Source organism: Triticum aestivum, chromosome 4A (genome assembly GCF_018294505.1).
Source record: "Triticum aestivum cultivar Chinese Spring chromosome 4A, IWGSC CS RefSeq v2.1, whole genome shotgun sequence".
In the NCBI taxonomy this organism is placed as follows: domain Eukaryota; kingdom Viridiplantae; phylum Streptophyta; class Magnoliopsida; order Poales; family Poaceae; genus Triticum; species Triticum aestivum.
In genome coordinates this window covers 590,550,339-590,574,000 of record NC_057803.1, presented here as the reverse complement: position 1 = coordinate 590,574,000, position 23,662 = coordinate 590,550,339, and the positions used below count along the sequence as shown (strand labels likewise).

General features: G+C 44.8%; 1 protein-coding gene across 4 annotated transcripts; it reads left to right on the top strand.

Annotated features, from left to right (window-relative positions):
* The first annotated feature begins 18,470 nt into the window (after window positions 1-18,470).
* On the top strand, window positions 18,471-22,842 carry LOC123087260 (GATA transcription factor 18). Of its 4 annotated transcripts, none has more exons than XM_044509232.1 (8): window positions 18,471-18,861; window positions 19,568-19,654; window positions 19,737-19,873; window positions 21,062-21,184; window positions 21,279-21,384; window positions 22,198-22,257; window positions 22,345-22,418; window positions 22,497-22,842. In XM_044509232.1, the coding sequence occupies exons 1-8, from the start codon at window positions 18,583-18,585 to the stop codon at window positions 22,567-22,569; spliced, it is 939 nt and encodes a 312-aa protein (XP_044365167.1). In that variant the 5' UTR covers window positions 18,471-18,582; the 3' UTR covers window positions 22,570-22,842. The 4 variants fall into 4 exon arrangements, with proteins under 4 accessions (XP_044365167.1, XP_044365165.1, XP_044365168.1 ...); XM_044509230.1 differs by having other exon boundaries at window positions 18,474-18,861; window positions 22,324-22,418; XM_044509233.1 differs by having other exon boundaries at window positions 18,475-18,861; window positions 21,062-21,181.
* The last annotated feature ends 820 nt before the right edge of the window (window positions 22,843-23,662 follow it).

Here is a 23,662-nt window from a genome sequence, read left to right as displayed (position 1 = left end):
CGTTGGACTAATAAAGTGTCCACGCATGAATGCTAGTACTACTCTGCATGCCCAGCGGACTAGTATTTTGCAGGGCGTAAAGACCACGGATGGATGGCCGTCCATGCATGCACAAATTACCTGCGCATTAGTCATCAATGGACGGCAAAGAAAACTGGCGCATTAACTCCTCTGCATGCCCACCGGACCATTAAATGATTGGCTAACGGCCCAAGGACTTGAGATCATGGGCGAGAAGTTTTTGCATGGGCTAACTTAACTATCGCAATAAGTAATCAGGTAATTAACTGCTATAATTGACTTGCGTACCTGGGAACGGGGTCATCGGCGGTGCCGGAGAGAAGTTCGGAATGTGTACCTCGCAGGTGTATAGCAGCATGTCAACCGGCCCGGCGGCGCTGGCGGTGACGGTGAATCTGACCATGACATTTCAGGTCGCGCTGCGCCCGCCGGAGCGGTCGGCGGTGATGCGGTGCGGCGAGTGCGGGTCACCGGACAGCGAGATGATGGCTTAGCCGCCGGAGCGGTCGGCGGTGACGCGTTGTGGCAGGCGCAGGTCACCGAACAACGAGACGACGGCGTAGCCGCCGGAGCGATCGGCGATGACGTGCTGTGGCGAGCGTGGGTCACTGCTTGCCATCACCGTCGGAGCCGAGGAAGATCTTGAAGAAGCGACGGTGGCGTGCTACAACGCGGCGCCGACGGGGAGTTACTAGGGATGAGCGTCTACAAGGACATCCATTGTCGTGGCCCTCTCCTTCCCTGATCCTTTTGTATGATGAGGAGTATTTTGTGTGACGGCCGGGACTCCAATAGTCAAAATTGGAAGCGGCGATTGTTTGATCTCGGGAGATCATCCCAAGAAAGATTGGGTTGCCTACAGAAATTAGTCTATTGACGGCAATTGAAGAAAGAACCATATGCATCATGGCTCGATAGACGCCATGCCCCAAGGTGGGCGCCAACTGTCGTGGTAACGATTCCGACAATAAGAGAGGGGTAGGATAAAGGAGCATGATCTATCGAGATGCATATGGGTGACACGGTGGTTTTAGCGAGTTCGGGCCTCTCACGGTGGAGATAACAACCCTACGTCTCGTGCTCCGAAGAGGCTTTGTTTTATCTGAGTATGTATCCGGAGATTACAATGTGTGTTTGAGAGAGAGGGGAGAGCGGATCTCCATGCCTGAGCTATGTCCTGAGACTCATGGTTAGAAAGAGAGAGAGGTGGAAGAAAAAAGCCCCCTAGTCTAGTGGTGGGGGTGGCTTATATAGAGTGTGCCACCCCCTCACCCCTTATGCTACACGGTGGAGCATCAATGCCATAATGCCTGCCCACTACAAAATCGTCATGCTGACTATTGGTCTTTGCATATCCGAATGAGTTACACGGTCGAGTGGAATGAGCTCATCGAGTGAAGTGCCGTGCTCCAAGTGGTTGTCGCCGTCCGACTGACTTTCAAGTTGCGGTACATTTGGACGGTGATCTGGCCCAGGGGTCCAGTACAAAGTATACGGTGTCCATGGGTAGGGCCTTTAGGTCAGGCCTGTTACCCTACCCCCAATACATGTCCTCGTCAGGGCGCGCCCCCTGCCTCGTGGGCCCACGGTGGCCCTCCTCCACTTATCCCAGCACCCATCTTCTTCCTCTATCTCACACAAACCTGAAAAACCAACTCAAGCACGAGTTCCAGCCACTTTTGCTATGATTTTCGATCTCCTTGCTCAAAGCACCTCTCGCAAAACTGCTTGGGGAGATTGTTCCTTGGTATGTGACTCCTCGATTGGTCCAATTAGTTTTTGTTCTAGTGCTTTATTCTTTGCAAATTTGTGATGCATAGGTGACCATGTTCTTGAGCTTGCATGTCAAATTTATATGGTTCCAAGTAGTTCTAATGCTTGATATAGGCTCTAGGCACTTGTAGGAGTACTTGCTATCAGTTTTATTGAGTTTGGTTCACTTTTATTTTGAAGTTACTAAAAATTTCGGAATTTTTTAGAGAAAAACAATATGTTTAGGAAGATGTTCCAAGGTGGTTCCTCTAAGAAGCAAGGAGCCAGGATTGCTATGCGCGATGCTGACGAGGATCCACCAAGAGACGCTCCAGTACGGCCTTGCGAATGGTCGTCGGAAAATTTTATGGACCGTGCGGGAATTAAAGAAGAATTCAAATCATATTTGCGCAATGCCGATCTTGAGGATTTTGAGGCTAACAAATGCCCCCAGTATCATGATCTCACAAGTTCATTTGTGAGGAGGTTTGAGTATTCATCTTCGCGTAATTCTCCTTCGGTCATGTTTGATCTTTATGACAAATCTTATACCATGGACCTAGAGGATTTCACTTCTGCTTGCGAACTTCCATCATGGGGCAGTATTAGGGATCCCCCTAAATCTGAATTTAGAAACTTTCTTGCTAGTATAACTGTGGGGGAATCCAGAGATATAACGCAGGCTACCATAGGGAGCATTCACTTTCCTGCTATACATTATTTTGCTCTCTTTATCGGTAGATGCATAAATGCTAAGGATGAAGCATGTCACATGTGTGTCCCTGATCTTAGCATTCTTAGGAGTGCTATGTTAGGGGACCAATCTTATCATACGGGAGCCATCGTAGCTCGTAGGTTGCATCATAATAGACATAATGGAGATTTCTTTGGAAGAATTTATGCAACCCGCTTAGCTCATTTTCTTGAAATAGACATTCGTGAGGGTGATATGGAGTTGCCTCCTGCATATTTAGATTATAACTCTATGGCTTTGCACCAGTTTGTCGAGAGGCCTGAATCACCTCCCTTATATCGCTTAATTTTTTATAAACGACGTTTTTTCTGTATTACTCTCCCTGCTCCTGCCTTCTTTGATTCACAGACAAAAGGAAGATATGTTATTACCAGAGAGGAGGCAGAAGAGTACGAGAGGAGAGCGGAGGCAGCCCGACTCCACGCTGCAGCTCAGCAGGCGATAACCGCTGCACATCAGTATGATCCCAACTATCCTTCCTCATCACAGTACGACCCCAACAACTATTATTATGGATATCCGCCAGGCCAGCCGTGTCCATAGACCAACTTAGGCCAAAAGCCTAAGCTTGGGGGAGTACGTATTTCTCACCGACATTACATTTATGTTCACACACACTCATTGCTAGATGTCGGTGCTCATACTTTTTCGCTGTAATATCCATGCTAGTCTATTTTCTTCTTCCTACTTTCTTCTTGTGTGTTTGTTAAACCTTAAGAAAAAAACAAAAAAATAGTAGTAGTTTATTTTTCTGCTGTAGTAGTAATAATTAAAAAGAAAACCCAAAAATATTTCTCGTTCTTCTTTTGCTTGTTGGGAGCTTTCCCGTGTAAATAGTTTTATTTCTTTTCTTTTATTTGGGGGTCAGTAGGAGAAGACCATAATTAAATTGTTGAAGTGGCTTTTATATGCATTATTGTTGATTTAACCCAGAGCCCAGATTGCCTTGTCTTCTCCTATTTATTGAATGCTCGCAGATTCCAACTTAGTCCAATGCACGTGCACTCTTATTATTATTCACACAGTTCGGTCGTGCAAGTGAAAGGCAATTATGATGATATATGATGGACTGACTGAGATGAGAAAAGCTGGTATGAATTCGACCTCTTTTGTTTTTGTAAATATGATGAGCCCGCGTTCTTGATTCAACTTATTATGAATAAACATGTTTGCAATAACAATTAGAGATCAGAGTTGCTTGTAGCATGCTTGATTAGCTATGAGTTATAATGATTTACCTTGTATGCCGACATGCTATTGAGATGATTATGATGTGGTATGATGGGGTGGTATCCTCTTTTGAATGATTTAAGTGACTTGACTTGGCACATGTTCACACATGTAGTTGAAACAAAATCAACATAGCCTTCACGATATTTATGTTCATGGTGGATTATATCCTACTCATGCTTGCATCCAATGTTTATTAATTTTAATGCATGTACATGGCTATTGTCGCTCTCTAGTTGGTCTCTTCCCAGTCTTTTGCTAGCCTTCACCTGTACTAAGCGGGAATACTGCTTGTGCATCCAATCCCTTAAACCCCAAAGTCATTCCAGATGAGTCCACCATACCTTCCTATATGCGGTATCTACCTGCCGTTCCAAGTAAATTTGTATGTGCCAAACTCTAAACCTTCAAATAAACATTCTGTTTTGTATGCTCGAATAGCTCATGTATCAACAAAGGCTGTCCTTATCTTCCGTGTTAGGCGGGTTATTCTCAAGAGGAGTGGACTCCGCTCCTCACTCATGAGAAAATGGCTGGTCACCGGGATGCCCAATCCCATGTTTTATGCAAACTAAATCAAAATTAATTGCAAACAAAACTCCCCCTGGGACCTGATGTATGTTGGAGGCACTCGTTGTTTCGAGCAAGCCATGGATTGATGCTTGTTGGTGGAGGGGGAGTATAAACTTTACCATTCTGTTTGGGAACCGCCTATAATATGTTTAGCATGGAAGATATCGCCATCTCTTAGTTGTTACGTTGACAATGAAAGTATACCGCTCAAAATACAATTTATCTCTATTTCAAAACCGAGCTCCGGCACCTCTACAAATCCCTGCTTCCCTCTGCGAAGGGCCTATCCATTTACTTTTATGTTGGGTCATCACCCTCTTATTAAAAGTCACTAGCTGAAGAGCACATCCGTCATTTGCATTCATCACTGTTAATCTATATTGGGTATGACTATGATTGGATCTCTTTTACCATGAATTACAATGTCTAGTCAGTCCTTGATCTTTAAAGGTGCTCTGCATTTATGTTTTGCGGTCTCAGAAAGGGCTAACGAGATACCATCTTGTTATATCATATTATGATTGTTTTGAGAAAGTTTTGTCATCCGAGATTTATTATTATGACTTGCTAGTTGATTATGCTATTGATATGAGTAATTGTGAGACCTGAGAATTATTGCAAATGTGGTTAGTTATGATCTATGCTGAAAACTTGAATGCTGGCTTGACATAGTTACAACAACAAGAGCAAACAGAGTTTGTAAAAGTTTTTCTTTCCTTCTTTCAGTTTGTCAACTGAATTGCTTGAGGACAAGCAAGGGTTTAAACTTGGGGGAGTTGATACGTCTCCGTCATATCTACTTTTCCAAACACTTTTGCCCTTGTTTTGGACTCTAACTTGTATGATTTGAATGGAACTAACCCGGGCTGACGCTATTTTCAGCAGAATTACCATGGTGTTGTTTTATGTGCAGAAAACAAATATTCTCGGAATGACCTGAAACTCCACGGAACATCTTAGAAAAAACAATAAAAAATCCTCGCCAAAGATGAAGACCAGGGGGCCCACACCCTTCTCACGAGGGTGGGGGGCGGCCCCCCTAGGGCGCGCCCCCTACCTCGTGGGCCCCCTGGATGCCCTCTGACGCCAACTCCAACTCTATATATTGAATTTCGATGAGAAAAAAATCAGAGAGAAGAAATCGTCGCGTTTTACGATACGAAGCCGCCTCCAAGCCCTAAAACCTCTCGGGAGGGCTGATCTGGAGTCCGTTCGGGGCTCCGGAGAGGGGGATTCGTCGCCGTCGTCATCATCAACCATCCTCCATCACCAATTTCATGATGCTCACCGCCGTGCGTGAGTAATTGCATCGTAGGCTTGCTGGACGGTGATGGGTTGGATGAGATTTATCATGTAATCGAGTTAATTTTGTTAGGGTTTGATCCCTAGTATCCATTATGTTCTAAGATTGATGTTGCTATGAATTTGCTATGCTTAATGCTTGTCACTAGGGCCCGAGTGCCATGATTTCAGATCTGAACCTATTATGTTTTCATGAATATATGTGAGTTCTAGATCCTATCTTGCAAGTCTATAGTCACCTACTATGTGTTATGATCCGGCAACCCCGAAGTGACAATAATCGGGACCACTCCCGGTGATGACCATAGTTTGAGCAGTTCATGTATTCACTACGTGCTAATGCTTTGTTCCGGTTCTCTATTAAAAGGAGGCCTTAATATCTCTTAGTTTCCAATAGGACCCCACTGCCACGGGAGGGTAGGACACAAGATGTCATGCAAGTTCTTTTCCATAAGCACGTATGACTATTTACGGTATACATGCCTACATTACATTGATGAATTGGAGCTAGTTCTGTGTCACCCTATGTTATGACTGTTACATGATGAACCACATCCGGCATAATTATCCATCACAGATCCGGTGCCTACGGGTTTTCCATATACTGGTTTTCGCTTATTTACTTTCCCGCTGCTACTGTTACAATCACTACAAAATACCAAAAACATTACTTTTGATGTCTTTATTTTTGTTGCCGCTACCACCACTATCATATTACTTTGCTACTAAACACTTTGCTGCAGATACTAAGTTTCCAGGTGTGGTTGAATTGACAACTCAGCTGCTAATACTTGAGAATATTCTTTGGCTCCCCTTGTGTCGAATCAATAAATTTGGGTTGAATACTCTACCCTCGAAAGCTGTTGCGATCCCCTATACTTGTGGGTTATCACTGCCGTGCAGGCCTCACCGCCCCACCGTACTCCCATCGCTGGCCTAGCCATCCCTCTACTCACCCACACCTGCTGTTATTCTCCGGCGACGACAGACGAACCAGTAAACCCTCGTACAGTCGTACTCCCCTCCGCGTGGGAAACAACTGCCGAGTCTTCCCTACCTCCGTGTCGTTCCCTTCCTAGGCCTCGCTGTCGTTCACCGCCCTGGTGCTCTCTGCGTGGCCTGGTCAACGTGGTCAACGACCGACATGCATCTGAAGTGACTATACGTGGAGAGGCCAACAGCTGGGTCCACGGCCGCACGCAAGGAAATGCCTCATTATTACACGCAAAATAATGATTTCTCCACCTGACATCAGGGACCCACCGAAAGGACCTCTGTATTTCGCAAAAAAACGTTACCACCGCTGACAGCTCGGACCCACCAGCTATATCTTCGCACGCAAGGAAGTGCCTCCTTATTACGCACAAAAAAATGAATACTTCCCCTGTTAGCTGGGACCCAGTATAGTGGCAGGCTGACTTGTGGGCCTACTAAGTTGACGGAGATGGAGGGCTTTGTCAACTTAGTCAATATGCACGATTCTAGCTCCAGTGATCGTACGATGTCCATCCAACGGCCGTAGTGCTTTTTCAACCTCTGGTCTTCTTGCTCCAGCCGCCCAAACCAGCGCCGGTCGTGCCTCATGCTCCTGCCTCCCGTGGCCGGCTGCGATGCGGCGGAGGCCTCGCCGCCCCCTACTACTCCCACCACTGGCCAGGCCATCCCTCTACTCACACACACACCCTGTTATTCTGCGGTGACGGCAGCCTCACACCGCAGCGAACCAGTGAACCCTCGTACTCCTCTATGCGTGGGCATCCACTGCCGCGTCTTCCCCGGCTCCGCATCGTCCCCTTCCTAGGCCTCACCGTTGTCCACCGCCCTGGTGCTCTCGGTGCGGCGTGGTCGACGTGGTCAAGGAACGGCTTCCATCGGACATGGACTGTACGTGGAGAGGCTGACAGCTGGGTCCACGGTCGCAGCAAGGAAGTGCCTCCTTATTACGTGCAAAATAATTATTCCTCCACCTGACAGCGGGGACCCACCGGACGGGCCATCCTATTTCGCGAAAAAACGTTTGCCCCTGACTGTTGGGACCCACCAGCTACATCTTCGCACGCAAGGAAGTGCGTCCGGGCAAAAAAAACGATTCGCCCCCCTGACTGCTGGGACCCACCAGCTACATCTTCGCAGACAAGGAAGTGCCTGACAGTCGGGACCCACCTGGTCGAAGCGTACGTAGCGTTGTCATTCTAGTCGCGAACGTGTACGTACATATATACTGGTGGATGTAGAGGCGCGCACGTGTCGTAGTAGAGGCGCATACGTGTCGTAGTAGAGGCGCACACATAGCATGTATGTACACGTACGTACAATGGCCAGGGTGCAAGAAAGAAAATACGGCCACATATGTGTACATACGGGCGGGGTCTCGAACGCCTACTCGCGCATATGTACGGCCAGGGCTCGTGTACATGGCTGGGTCGGAACGGAGAAACAACGTCGTCGTCGTGTTCATGGGGAGGCAACGGAATGCGTCGTGTTCATCGGGAGGCAACGGAACGCGTGGGAGCCAACCGGCTAGGTCGGAACGGAATGTGTGGTCGTGTTCATCAGGAGGGCTTGGACGGAACATGCGATGGAAACGAGGCCTGGCGTACCGCACAACAGAGGAAACAGACCTCCTATGTTCGGAACGGGGTCCTGTTGATCGGGAGGGGTTTGGCATACCGCAAAACGGAGGAAACGAACCTCCTACGGTCGAAAGAGGAGTCCTGTTGATCGGGAGGGATGTGGCGTACCGCAAAACGGACGAAACAGATGAAACAGACCTCCTACATTCGAAACGGGGGTCCTGTTCATCGGGAGGGGTGTGGCGTACCGCAAAACGGGACTCCACGGGATACTGTTCATCTCCACCGTCGACCTCCTCCAGCCTCCACGAGCTCCTGTTCATCCAGCCTCCACCGCGCGCTACTCCACCGGCTACTGTTCAACCACCCCTCCACGGGCACCCATCCACCGTCTACTGTTCATCCAGCCCTCCACACCACGGGGACCTGTTAAATCACCCCTCCACGGGCACCCCTCCATTGTCTAATGTTCATCCAGCCCTCCACCACACCACGGGGTCCTGTTCATCCAGAGGCAACGTCACCGCTCACTGTTCATCCAAACCCCCCGCAACGCTCACTGTTCATCCCAGAGGCAGCATCGATCGGCTTCAGTTAGCAGCAATAGCGAAGGAATCGCTCGATCGGGTTCAGTTAACAGCCATTGATCGATTGCTCGGGTTCAGTAACGCGTAGCTTGCAGTGCAATCGCTCGAGTTCGGTTAGAGCCCAACGCCTCGCTCGGATTTAGTTAGAGCCAATGCCCCGCACACACGCGCGTACGTGTACGAGAGAAATGTGCATCGCTCGGCCCCCGACCTCCCACCGTAACCGGGAACTCCCCAAAATTTTCCTCGCCCTCGCTTCTACCACGGTTTTTTCCGTCATGGACGACCCAAAGAATGTCATGCCGCTGCGTCTCCGGCCCGCCCAGGACAAAAAACCCATTTTCTGTCATGATTTTTTGTCATAGAAGTAGGAGCCCACCACATCTATGATGATACCGGGTTTTGTCACAATTATCGTCATAGAAGTGTCATATGTATGACAGAATTTTTTTTTCGTTCGGCCCAAAATGTCATGGATGTGTCTTTTTTTTGTAGTGATAATCCACCTCAAGTCATATCTTCGTAGTGCTTAGGCGAAGCCCTGCGCGGATAGCATCACCAACACCGTCATCATGTCGTCATGCTGACGGAACTCATCTACTTCCCGCGAACCTCTGCTAGATCAAGAGCTCGTGGTACGTCATCGCGCTGAACGTGTGCAGAACTCGGAGGTGCCGTGCCTTCGGTACTTGATCAGTTGGATCGTGATCGTGATCGCGAAGAGTACGACTACATCAACCGCGTTAATATAACGCTTCCGCTTTTGGTCTACGAGGGTACGTGGACACACTCTATCCCCCTCGTTGCTATGCATCTTCTAGATAGATCTTGCGTGATCGTAGGAATTTTTTTGAAATTGCATGCTACGTTCCCCAACATCAACATCATATATGAATGAGACAAGATAACCTTTCTCCTCACAATTAAGCTCGGAGTCATAGCTGTAGCATGTCCTGTCTACAGCCTTTCGAGTATTTTTTGGAGATAAGAAATAAGCTGACAATTATAAATAAATAAGTTTATTACCGATGAACACCAAATATTTTTAAATTAACAATATAAATTACTTAACTTAACAAATTAGTTTAACAAACTCACATTTAGGCAAAACCGGAGGCATATCCACATCCACCCAGATGTCGATATCATCACCATCATTTCTTCGGGATGAATATCAAATGTTATTTGCATACCCTCCTCAAACCCATATGCCTTGCAGAGAGCTTCCCAATTAGAGCAACCGAAATGGGAGTGATTGACCGCATTGTATAGGTCAATCAGAAATGCATAACCATGTTTAATTCTTAAGTGAGCCCTCCTCGTCTCCATATTCTCAAAGTCTTCGAAGCCGAGCTTCTTCAAGACATACGGTCTTGCATGGCACGGGATGTACTAATAGAATTGAAAAAAATCCAGAAATTACACGTTGAACCAAAGAAGCACAAATGATGATTAATTATGATGAAATGCTTGTCGTTGCGTACCGTATAGACATCGAAGGTCTCTTCCAGCTTCACGGTGAAAAATCTATCATTTTGCAGGCGAGGAAACCTGTTGCACAAACCCCGGTCATCGTAGCAGTACTCGAACTCCGGGATCTTATCGTCATCAGACATCTCCTGTGTTCAAAATTCAAAGATTATAAATGTCGTTGAATTCACTTTCCGGCAAATCCAAGGCACTCGATATTTCCTACATTCTAGCACAAGCCATGCTAAAATTCACAGCAAAATCCGGCATGACCTTTGCTAAAAAGGACATATCAAGCGCCTGAAATTTGCCGGAACGAAAATTAATCAACACTCCGGCAAAACATAGGCCACTCGGAGGTATTCTCTGCAAAATCCATCTATGCATCCATTTTGTTGGCATTTGTTCAAAATCAATAATGAAACATAAGTGCATATAACAGGGAGTAGCCTCACGGATACTTTCTAAAAAACTAGCCAGCTTCATTACATTGTCACAGCTACTCATCTAGTACTCTACTACATCTATGAAAACAACTACATCATCATCGACATCAACTAAACATGGGGATTTGGCTCATCTCACCTCAAGGTCGGAGGGGGTCGGTGACGGGGACGACGGGGGGGGGGGGAGGAGGATGCAGGGGCTCCTTGATTTCTGCAAAAACAAAATATAAACAAAAACATTAGTATCCTGGTTTTAGGACTTACTGAAACCCTATAAGCTATCAACTAAACATTATTATGCTGATTCAAAAGACCTACATTTACTAAAAAATTGTAAAACTAGTTCTTTTTACTAAAAATTTGTGTTACCAAATATACCCTACTTCTAACCCTAACAACTATCCATCCATCCATCCATCTATCTATCCAAAGCATTACTAAAAAAACCTAGTTTAATCCATTTGTCTATCCATCTATCCATCCAACCATTAAAAAAACTAATTTCATGCACCCATTATGCAATGCAGGAGGGAGGGAGGGAGGGAGGGAGGGATGGAGGTTGAGGGTCCGAGGGAGATGGTGGGAGGGAGGGAGTGGGAGGAGGGACATGGAGGGAGAGAGGGATGGAGGAGGGAGGACGATCAAAGGGAGAGAGGGAGACATACCGGGGGCGAAGGTGGCTGCAGCGAGCGACAAACGCGGCAGTAGACGACAGCAACGGCGGGCGGCAGCGCAGGCAACAATGGGGATGGAGATGGAGATGGAGAGTGGAGAGGGAGAGTGAGGGTCGCGCGTGGGTGAGATAAGATAGACTTAACAGTAGCGTGGATCTAGAATAGGCGCTACTACTAAAGAGAATAGCAGTAGCACTGCCGTGCAGGCCAGCGCTACTGCTAAACGGGGCCCACCTGCTGGCCCGTGCACACGTAGCAGTAGCGGCGCGGCAAAAAGCGCTATTGGTAACGATTTAGTACTAGCGCGGGTTTACGACCAACACTACCACTACTGGTAGCCGCTATTAGTTGCGATGGGAATGCTTAGCAGTAGCGCATGCTATCAAGGCCGTGCTACTGATACTTCGTAACCTGTAGTGCTTGTTTTCAGCACGCGCTACTACTAGTTAGCAGTAGCACGCCGTAGTAACCAGCGCTACGGATAAGCATCTACCTATAAAGTTTTTCCTAGTAGTGATAAGGCTTGAACTCCTTCCATTGTACTCTAAAGATAGATAATCTACCAGGCACATGCGCTAGGTGGCGGTACAAAGCCTCCCATCATGTGAATTGTGGCCTCGATGTGGTCACCCTATTCCATCCCCAGTTGAAAATAGTTTCACACAATGAAAATTTAAGGCCTTGACACATGGTCATATATTTGGTGATTCGAGAAAAATATAATGACTTATAGTACCTTATAGTACCTCATCAGGAGTTTGATCTGCACGAACTACAGAATGAATTCAGTAACAGGATTACAGGAGGCGCCTCTGTTCAGTGCCTGGGATTTAATCCAGTCTGGAATGAAGAGGCGCATTCCAGGTACCACCGAGTTGCCTTCAGGACGAGCAAGGGATTTACCTTGTCTAACCAAGCTGTGGGTTTTATTATGTGCTTCTTTTACTTACTTGGCTCATGCAATCGAACATACAATTCTTCTACTCAAGGTGACAAACACCTATACAAAGATAACAATAAACCAACGCAACATGGATACGTACACTTTTGTGAAACAATTCTTCTTCTATCTCTAAAATCTTCCTCCCCTATTACCCTTTTCATTCTTCAACTACATTCCATACTTACACCACCATCAGAATTTACTGTCGTCTCTATCAACAATTTTAGTAGCCTGTCGAACAATAAGATTTCAGTAGCCTGTCGAACAATTTCTCTAGAATCTCTACCAATAATTTCTGTAGAATCTCTATCAACAATTTCAGTACAAAAATCAGTTTTGACACATAAATCATGGAGGGGAACTGAAGGGGGAGGCATAACTTGCCAAGAAGACGCCGCCACCGTTGTATTCCTCATCGAGCATGAAAGGGGGAGCTTGCTGACGTGGGGCTCGTTGGCTACGTCTCCTGCCGGTGGTGGCCCAGATCCGGCGCGTCCCGCCTCGCAACCACCAAATATCAGCCGGAGCAGAGCACGGTGGTCACTAGGGAGGGGGGAAGCTAGGGGAGGCAGGCGAGCGGGAGCTGCGCGAGCAGGACGGAGCAACGGAGGAGGTAGTTGCAGCGTCGAGGAGCAGGGGAGCTGTGGCAGTGGTGGAGCATGGCAGCTGCGACGGTGGTCTGCGGCTTCTGTTGGAAGGGGTCGGATCTCCGACGAGGCCCGGGGAATCTTTGGCGACGCACGCGGAAGCTGCGGGGAGATTCGAGAGGGGGGGGGGGGCTCAGGCAGGGGAGACAAGCGGGGAGGAGTGCGTCGTTTGTCGGGAATTGACTGAGGTTTTTTTTGCAAAATTATCACGGTGACATGCTTTTTCAAACGGAGGGAGTATTGATTTTGTATTGTATATGTTAATATTTTTCTCTATAAACCGTATGAAAGTTTGACTTTATACAACGCCATAACATTTTGTACATAAAGCAACCAAGCAAAATGAAGGAGTGGACCTCATGTTTGTGCAGTGCAATGTCTGCATGTCTGTATGCGCGGCAGGTAGCAGACACACATTACCAAACTGGATGGACATATGCACGGAGACTGCCGCGATGACGACTTCCGGCGATTGCCGGCGACTGGCGTGATGCCGCCCCCTTCTTCTTTTCCTTTTCTCTTCTTCCCCCCTGTCGATCTCTTCTCACAGCTCGAATTCGTACTGTGTCCCCTTGTTCCTCTGTTCTTGCCACCCCTCGTTCAGCTTCTCTCACCGGTGGCCCCTGTGCTTCCCAGCTCAGATCCACCGCCTCCGTTCCTTCCCCCTCTTCTTGCTCCCGACGCTGCAATCCCTTCCCCATCCCCTCAACTCGATCTAGCCCTTCCCTCTGGTCTCTTGCCTGCCTGGATCCAGAGCCGTTTTGGCTGTCTTCACCTCCTTCTTGTCTACTCTGATCAGATCTGAGGCCTTTGGATTCTTTGTTTTGGTGCTCTGTTCTCTGCTCTTTTCTCAGGCTTTGGTTCCTTTATCTTATCCTGCAGCGAGCCGTCATCCAATTAGTTTTTTTCCTTCTTCTTTCCTTGTAGATTCCCTCTTTGGAGATAGAGGAATTCGGGATTTGCTGTTGCTGGTTCCTATTTTTGTGTCTCTTGCTGCTCAATCTTAGCTGCCTTGCTCCATCTTCTCTCTGTCACTTGGTTTTCATAGTTATTAGTTTGGATCTGGTCTGGGCAGTTAAGCCAAGCTTTTATGCCATGAAAGCTATTGCTTGGAATTGTCGAGGCATGGGCCGGGGCCTCGGCAATGATCGTATGTTGTTCTTGGCAAATCTTATCCACTCCACAAAAGCTCAGATAGTTTTCATTTCAGAAATTAAATCCTCCAAGGTTACTTCCCGTGATCTTTTGAATCATTTTGACATCTTTGATAGTATTGTTGTTCCTTCAAGAGGATCGTTGGGAGGCTTATGGCTGATGTGGAACGATGAGCTGCAGGTTTCTATATATAGTGCTTCCTTTCATGCTATTTTAGCTAATGTTATTCATAGGGCCTCGGGTATTGAGTTTGGTTTAGTTTGCATCTATGGTGATCCATACCACCGTCAAACTAAGGCTATTTGGGCCCAGGTTGCTAATTTTGTGTATGATAACTTAGGCAAGCCTATGTTATGTATGGGTGACTTGAATGATATCCTGTATGATATTGATAAGTGCAATGCTAATGTTAATTTTTGTCGTATGTCTGCTTTTCGTGCTTTGATAAAAAATTGTGGGTTCTTTGACATTGGTTATAGTGGGCCGGCTTACACTTGGCGCAATAAGCAGCACACGGTTAATCCTATCTATCAACGTTTGGATCGTTGTTTAGTCAATCCGAATTGGTGTACTATTTACCCTAATACGAAAGTGCTAAATTTACCTATCATTTTAAGCGATCATGCACCTATTCTGATTTCCACAGAGGGTCAGTTTTGTAAACCTAAGCAATCTTTCAAATTTGAAATTGGTGGTTGCTAGAAAAAGATTTCCATGATCATGCTAAGGCAGCCTGGAATAGTACCAGGTCAGCCTCTTTTTCTGCCAGGACCTCTTCTCTTGCAGGTTCATTAAAGAGATGGTGCAGGAAGAAAAAACCTATCCAGCAGGAGTTAAAAGACATTGAGGGACAAATCAATCAGATTCAACTAAAGCCTCTATACCAACAAGACCATGCACTAGAGAACGAGCTTACACTCAGGTATGAGCAGAATCTCTCCAAATTAAATCAATTTTACAAACAAAGGGCAAAGAAGCCTTGGGCTAAGGATGGAGACAGAAATACTAGATTTTTCCATCAAGCTGTTTTAAAGAGAAGAAAGAGGAACACTATTGTTTCCATTAAGGATGAAAATGATGTTATCCATTTTAAGCCAACTCAAGTTGCTAACACTTTTGTGAATTATTTCAGATACATCTTTTCTTCCCCTAACATCAATTTGGGCAGGCCTTTTCTTCCAACTCAGCCTCTGATACAATCAGATGATTTCACCTACTCCATTCCAGATAAACAAGAAATCTTGCAGATTCTGAAGGATATGAAGCTAAATGCATCGCCGGGCCCAAATGGCTTCAATGTGGAGTTTTACCTTGCTTCTTGGGACTGGATTGGCGATGAAGTCATTGATTTGGTAATCAGCTTCTACAAATCAGGTATATACCTCCTCATATTAGTGATACTAATATTGCTCTCATTCCTAAGAAGCTAGCTCCTCAAGTTCCCATGGATTTTAGACCTATTAGTCTTTGCAACGTTGTTTATAAGATCATTGCTAAATCCTTAGCTAATAGGCTAAAACCTCATTTGCCTGATTATATCGACCCTGCTCAGCAAGCTTTTATTGAAGGTCGTAGAATTAGTGACAACATTATTATTGCCCAAGAGATCACCCATTCTTTTGCTCCCAAATCTTGGGAACATCATGCTTTCATGCTTAAAATTGACTTGGCTAAAGCTTTTGATCGCCTTGAATGGAACTTCATTGTCTCTGCTCTGGCTCGTAAAGGGCTACATGATCATTTTATAAACTTGATCTACGCCTGCATTTCCACACCTACTTTCTCTATCATCATTAATGGCCAGCCTTCTCATAAATTTAAAAGGCATAGAGGGATTCGTCAGGGTTGCCCTCTATCTCCTTATCTCTTTGTTCTAGCTATAAATGAATTTTCTCTTGCACTGAATGATGCCATGGCTGCTAACCATCTTCAGGGTATTTCTCTTGGACCAAATTGCCCTCCTGTTCACTCTCTTCTTTTTGCAGATGATCTTCTGGTTTGTGGACAAGCTAATACATCTGAAGTTAACACTATGGCTCAAATTATTCATCATTTTTGTGTTATTTCAGGTCAAACTCCTAACTGGTCAAAATCCACTATTCTTTTCAGTGCCCATGTTAGTCAAACTGTCATTGCTGATATTAAAAACATTTTTCCTGTTCCTTCCATGGATAACAACTTTACTCATTTGGGGCACCCTCTCATTCTTCCTGCTAAAAATAGAGTTGTTGCTTATAACTTTGTTCTTGACAAATTTATGGCGAAGCTTCCTGCTTATAAGGCTAACATGCTCTCTCATGCAGCTAGACTGGAACTCATTAGATCTGTCTTTTCAGCCATTCCTGTTTACTACATGTCAAACATTTTGTTCACAAAAAAGTTTATTGCTAAACTCACCGCTATTATTAGAAACTTTTGGTGGACAGGAATCAGGGATAATAATTCAAACAGAAGTCTTTGTCTCAGAGCTTGGAAGGACATTTGTGCAGCTAAGAATGAAGGAGGGCTAGGTATTAGAAACCTCCAAGCCATTAATGAAGGCCTTATTCTTGCTTCAGCTTGGAGACTTGTAGATGCTCCTAACTCTTATTTGTACCTTGTGCTCAAATCCAAATACTTTCCGAACTCTTCCATTTGGACTGCTACTTCCACTGTTCCAAAATCTGCTTATTGGTCTTCCATTCTCAAAATGCTTCCCAAGTTAAAAGCCCACTCTTTCTACCAAATTACTCAGGGGAATATTGCCCTCTGGAGTTCCCCATGGTGTTCTTCCTGGTCCACTATTCATAATCATCTCATCATTCAGCCACCTGGCTTTATTTATCCTGCTCAGGTTAAGGATCTATGGATTCCTGGGCAAAAAACTTGGAACAACAATCTTATTCATTCTCTTTTCCAAGAGCCTATGGCCACTTTTATTACTCAAACCTCCATCATTCAGGATGACTGCCCAGATATTCTCTGTTGGGACCTCGCTCTGAGTGGCAAATGCACTTCTAAATCCACTTATAAATTGTGCTTGCAGGATATTCAAAGCATTCCCAGGAATACTCCCTCTCAACTATCTTTGCAGGTTAAAAATCTTCTCACTCAGGTTTGGAAGCAAAAGTTGATTGCACCCCGTGTCCAAACTTTCACATGGAGACTTCTTCGAAAAGCTCTTCCTACAGGTTTGCGAGCGGGCCGCTTTTCAATTCACATTTCTAAATCATGTTGCAGGTGTGGTGAGGATGAAAATGAAATGCATCTCTTTTTTCTTTGCGATTTTGCTAGAGCAGCCTGGTTTGGCCACCCTTGGTATATTAGATCTGATGGCTTGGTTCAAAATCATTTCTCTATGCACAGTATTATTCTCAGTTTACTAAATATGAATCATCTCATGCATCTATATCTAACATACTAAATTTTATGTGGTGCATATGGAAACCTAGAAATGATAAGCTTTTTGACAGACGCAATTCTCAACCTCATCATGTTCACACTGCTGCAAAAGCTTTGTCTGACCAATATATGACTGTGTCAATTTCTTCTAATCAGGGACAAGCTATTGATCAAGTTCATCAGCAAGGAAATAGTTGTGTTATTCCTGCTCAAGGGCACACTCTCAAATCTGATCTTCTTATATCTGGAGCAAAAATTTATTCTGATGCTGCTTTTAAATGTGCAAAGGTTCCAGGATTACCACATGGCACAACAGCTACAGGAGTAGGAGTGTTTCTCAGTTTTTCTCAGGACCAAGCGGAAGTGAATGTGCAAATTCAAGCTTCTACCCAGAACACCAGCTTGCCACTTCAAGCAGAAGCTCTTGCTTTGCTTTTTGCAGCTCAAGTCGCCCGTAGACTTCAGATCTCTAGGCCTACTTTTCTTACTGATTGCATCTCTTTGGCAAAAACAGCGGGGGCAAGAAGTGTATTGGCAGATTCCACCCCTTGGACCATCAGAACTTTTCTAGCTGAATTTTTCTCCTTTACAAATGATCTCCAAGCACAGGTGTATCACCTATCTAGAGAGATCAATGGTATTTCTCATAATGTGGCTCATCAGGTTCTTAGAAGTTTACCAGAACCTGACACTAGTTGTTTTGCAGCTCATACAAACATGATATGCCCTGTTGTTTCTCTCCTGTCTAATTTCAATTTCCAGGGCTATGTAATTCACGCTGTAAGATGTTACTGAGCTGAATGTATTGGTTGGCGCTTTGTGCGCCTTTCTATATTCAAAAAAAGCAAAATGAAGGAGCAATAATAAATGTTTTTTTTGTGTTATCATTTTGTACACAAAAGCAATCCCAAGCAAAATGAAACGTGGAAAAAGAGAGTGATCCCACACGCCTATTCCATCGCATCACCACACGTTTCACGAACCAGAGCCCGGTTGCACTAACAAGCTGCCCGCGCCGCATCACCACCTTCCATTTCCCCATCTAGGGTTGCGTGAGCCCCGCCACCGCCGGCCATGTCCGACCCGGCCTCCGCCCAGGGGCCCGACGCCGAGATGCGCGACGCCGCCGCGGCAGCCGGCGACGAGGACGGCAGCGAGGACGACGCGGAGGAGGAGGAGGAAGAGCACGATGAGGTGGAAGAGGAGGAGGAGGAGGAGGAGCTGCCACCTGCCGAGGAGCCGCCGTCGCCGGCGGCCCCAGAACCGGTCTCGTCCTTTCCGGGGAACCCGAACCAGTTGACGCTGCTGTTCCAGGGCGAGGTCTACGTCTTCGAGTCCGTCACCCCTGACAAGGTCTCCTCCCCCCTCGCTCTGTGTTCATTCATGTTACATGGAAGCGAAAATCTCACGCGACCGAGCTAGCAAATTGATGCGTTTGACACTCATGCGCGGGAATTGAATACTTAATTTGATGTTGAGATTTTCGGTTTAATCATTCTAGCAAGGCGTGTTACTGTATAATTGATCAGGGTTAGTGCAGCTGTTCTGTGCATATCTCACCGCTTGCTTACGGTGACGAGTTCAGTTACATCGGCCGAAACAAATGGCTCAGATTGGTAGTATGATGCTATTTGTTTTGGTTAGAACTTGAAAATGTTTTCCTTGGTCACGTGGGATTTGAATAGCCACAGAATTATGAACTCCAATGATGCCTATAGGAAACTAGGCTAGTTTTTATGAATTGAACAGTACATAACCTCAGTAGCTCACAATAATGGGTTACTTCCGTACTGTACCACTGGCAGAAGCATTAGTCCTTGCCACTTTTGGCAGTTTGCTATCAACTCATAGGGTTTCTTGCCGTAAACCAAGTATGTGATGGCTTGTAATGACTACTTTTTTGTTGTTTTTAAGAGGGATTTGTAATTATTAGTTGCTATGGCCATACTTGATATTACCTATATCCAGGCATATAGAAAAATCTGTTGTCATATTCAGATTTCGATTTGGTACTCCTTGGCGCCGTTCTGTTTTATCTAAGTTGAAGTCCTTTTTCCAGGTTCAAGCTGTCCTGTTACTGTTAGGAACTGGTGAAATTCCACCCGGTCTATCTGCCATGGTTTTACCCAGTCAACGTGAAAATAGGGTATGTGGAAATTACTCGGCTGCATATATGCTAATCAATAATATTTCCCCCTTTATGATGTAATGTTAGCATTCTTCTGCAGGGCTATGAGGATTTACTTCAGAGGACAGACATTCCTGCAAAAAGGGTTGCTTCACTCATCAGGTTCCGCGAAAAACGCAAGGGGAGAAATTTTGATAAGCAAATACGCTATGCTGTACGCAAAGAAGTGGCACACAGGTTTGTACCTAGCCTGCCAGATTTGTCAGTTGTCTATTGTACCACCAAGTATTATCAGTAAAGCTGTGAATGAACCATGCACCATGGCATCGGTATTTAGTTTATTTTGGATCAGTCATAATCCTTATCATTATATCTATCGAGGAACTAATTCATTAGTTACTGCATTAGTCAGACCCATATCATTGTTGTGCCTACTGCTTAATCAGACCCATGCCATTCATGCTTCGAAACCAGGTGACCTTGCAAGAAGTGATTCTAAGATGACCAGTTCTGTAATAGGTCCTTATGTACTGTATGTATTAGGTCTTCTAAATTTTGACATAACCCTCCTTTCCTTGGAAAGCACAGACGGATTTTTTGATACCTTGACAAAGGGAATATATTAAAAAAATGCTGGATACCCGAGTTTAAAAAAGATCGCATACAAAATTAGTTTCCAGAGTAAAAATTTTCCTTCAGAAAAGGTAGGAAGCAGGGTTTTGTGTTATCTTTCTTTTGCTTGCTGAAGGAGTCTAGTAAGCTGTCATCTGTTCTCCGGGCCTTTATTTTTTTACAGTTATTTTGTGCTCCTTTGTGTGGATATATATTCACAAGTATCCACCTTACCATTCTTGAAAAAAACAAGACACTGTAAATGATGTACACAGATATGTTAAAGTTTACATCCATTTTGACAGTTAAGTATGAAAAATGCTGTAGTTTCGAAGCATTATATTTGTAATTGGAGGAGATATTGTGGCCCACAATGTTTCCTTAGGCTTTAGTTCATTTGAACATGTTGTCTTATCCATCTTAGTTTGTCCTAAATCTTCAACCAAGGGAACCACACAATTTGTTCTATCTTGTATTTGCTTGGTCAAAATTTGATCCAACAAATATTCACAAGGAAGAAAAGCTGAGACCTTGGTTGGCATGATGGTTGCCATATGCCACTGTCTGATAGCATACTGCATGTTTGTTGAGGAATATAGAGGTCTGTGATCATCAGGGTAGATGCTGCAAGCAAGGCATGGCTGGCTAGAGGCTAGGTTGGGGAATATAGTGGTTCCTATGAGGTACAAAAGGGGAAGATAGATCCTATACATCAGACGTCAAGCCATGGTTCCAACTTCAAGTAGCAATTAGTTGTAAGGAACATCGCATGTCTTAAGAATTTGATGCTCATATTTCTAACTAATCTCTCAGGATGCAGCGTCGGAAGGGGCAATTTGTTGGAAGAGCGAATTTGGAGGGGGAGTCCCCTTCTCCAGGCTGTGATCCTGTCTCCCAGGGCTCAGGCCAAGATTTCCTGTCTCGAGAATCAAAGTTGTCTTATCTTTGATCACTTGATCCACTTTTTCTGTCGTTATGTTATTGAACGGGAAAGGGATGACCCCTTTTCCCCGTATCATACTTGTTACAGGTGTCAGAATTGTGGCACTAGTGAAAAGATGACACCGGCAATGCGTCGTGGTCCAGCTGGTCCAAGGACTTTGTGCAATGCTTGTGGACTGATGTGGGCCAACAAGGTACAATCTCATCCTTAACATGCTAGACTGTTATTTTTTCTTCCTTTCTGATAGATACAGTATGATGCATGTTTTTCTTCTTCTTTCTTAATGTCCTAAACAACCCCTTTCTATGCCTTTCATGCTTTAGCAAACACAGTAATATTTCAATGGAGGTGGAGTTGCATTGTGTGGTTGCAAATTGAAATAACCATGTCTTAACAACGTCATCTTAACACCATGCTTGCTGTGATGGTGTCACAGGGCACATGTTAATGCGACTTTGTTCTGTCATCTTGTCCCAGTGTTGTGGACTTGCAGCAATGGTGCATGCTTGTTAGCAACTTGGTGGATAAGGATCCATTGAATATTTCAACCGAGTCATGAAGACATGGTTAATTCAACTATGCTGCCTGTTGAAGTTGTCACATATTTAGTTTTCAGTTTCTCCCTTGTTACTTCCTGTAGTCATGGAGGTATGTGATATGCCGATACACTTGCTTCAGTAGAAAAGCTCCGAGGTTTCTATGGCTGTGAGACGTCAGAACCATAAATAAGCTTGCAGAAAGGAAATAAACTGTTACATATGAAAAGAAATGGACCCTATCTTTTTCATCGTTTTAGCAGTGTTAGACAAGTTACTCATGTGCTGCTATTGTCTCTACTTAAGAGCGGAAAGAATCATAGAAATAGGTGGTGGTGATTCTCCGTGCAATGACCTGTCTTCAGTTTCAAGATTTAATTATCTTTTTCTGACTTCATCATACTTGCGCTTGTTGGTTCTGCCATTTTGGACTTGCAGCTATTTATTTCTGTATATTGGATTTTATGCAGGGCACCCTGAGAAGTTGCTCCAAGGCAAAAGTTGAAGCTCCTATGCTTGCAATTGAGCAGGTTCGTTTCTTCATCATCACTATTGAGCAGGCATACCGAACCCTGAATCTTCCATGCCCCTCTTAGTGCAACGCTGCTGTCGCCCAGTGTCAGACCGGAACCGATGTGAAAGCACTGCCAGCTCCAAACAACTACGACGTCGCTCCAAGCAACGGCGAAGCGTGAGCACGCCCCGTTGCTTCCTTTTCAAGTGATTCAGGCAATCGATTAACTCTGACTCTCTCTCTCGTCTTTTGCAGCATGGATAACAGTGTGACTGCAAACGCAACTGCTGCTGCGATGGAAGGAGCGCCGAAAGCGCAGTCAGAATAATTTACATCAGCATTTGATCATCGAACCCAAAAGACCCCGAATTCATCTTGTGTAGCCAAAATTCACGAAACACAGGATTCGCTAATCAGGAATACTGATTGTCATCAAGTGTACATCAAAATACTGATTGCCAGCGCCAGATATGTACGTAATTAACATAAGAGCGTCTGATCGAATCGACACGATGTTGGCATTCGAGGTGTTACATTCGGCTGCCCTTTGCGAGCAGCGCATTTGCATAATCACATTGATCGTTTTACGATCTTCGTCTTTCGTGGGACTCCCGGGTTGCTTTTTCTGATTCTGAAGGGAAGTTAGTTTGTTCGCTTGTTCGCCGAGCCTTTTTTTTTTTGCCTCCTTTGTGCCCCTCCCAAAATAGACTTATGCAGTTGTGTGTACTCTTGTCTGACTAACAACTGCCCTAGCACATCAGCCTATCATTTGTCTGCCCTTTGCGATACGGTGAATCGTGTCGTCAGGTGTATTTGTTCCCTGTATTTGCATATGTATATATGCCATCTGGATACATGATGAGAAATCAGTATGAAAACGAGTACTGCTCCGTCCACCTCCATAATTGTAGTGTTTATGTGTCATTTTCAAAAGTCAAACCATGTAGAGATTGACAAGGCTTATTGAGAAAAATATCCCAACAATAATAATAACAAATAAATACATAAATACAATATGCAAGTATATCTTCTGATGTATATAATGGTATTTATTTTGTATATATCATAGATGTACATTTTTTTTGTAAACTTGATCAAAGTTGATGAATCGTGGTTTTAGAAAATAATCCACACACTACATTATAAAATGGGAAAATCACAAGACGTGGCATTAAATTGTTGTGATTATTCAATTTCTTTTGGTCAAACTTAAGGCATGGCGGCTCGGTCTTCCAAAGGTGCTCATAGGGGTAAGACTAGCCACAATGGGTAGTAACATAGACTCATCTTGCCTTGATATGTGTGATGTTACTCATGCTAGTAGTAACTAACTATGTTACCACATGCCTCTTTTTCTTCATTTATTGCTTGCCACATCATCTATTTTATTTAGATATGTGTGATGTTACTACCTATATTAC

What these genes read in the sequence shown, in the direction of transcription:
- LOC123087260 (XM_044509230.1), top strand. Translation starts at nt 18,583, where the DNA reads ATGTCCGACCCGGCCTCCGCCCAGGGGCCCGACGCCGAGATGCGCGAC. An exon ending in GACTGATGTGGGCCAACAAG is followed by an intron (nt 21,385 to 22,197) that starts GTACAATCTCAT and finishes GATTTTATGCAG; the next exon opens with GGCACCCTGAGAAGTTGCTC. An exon ending in GCTCCAAGCAACGGCGAAGC is followed by an intron (nt 22,419 to 22,496) that starts GTGAGCACGCCC and finishes CGTCTTTTGCAG; the next exon opens with CATGGATAACAGTGTGACTG.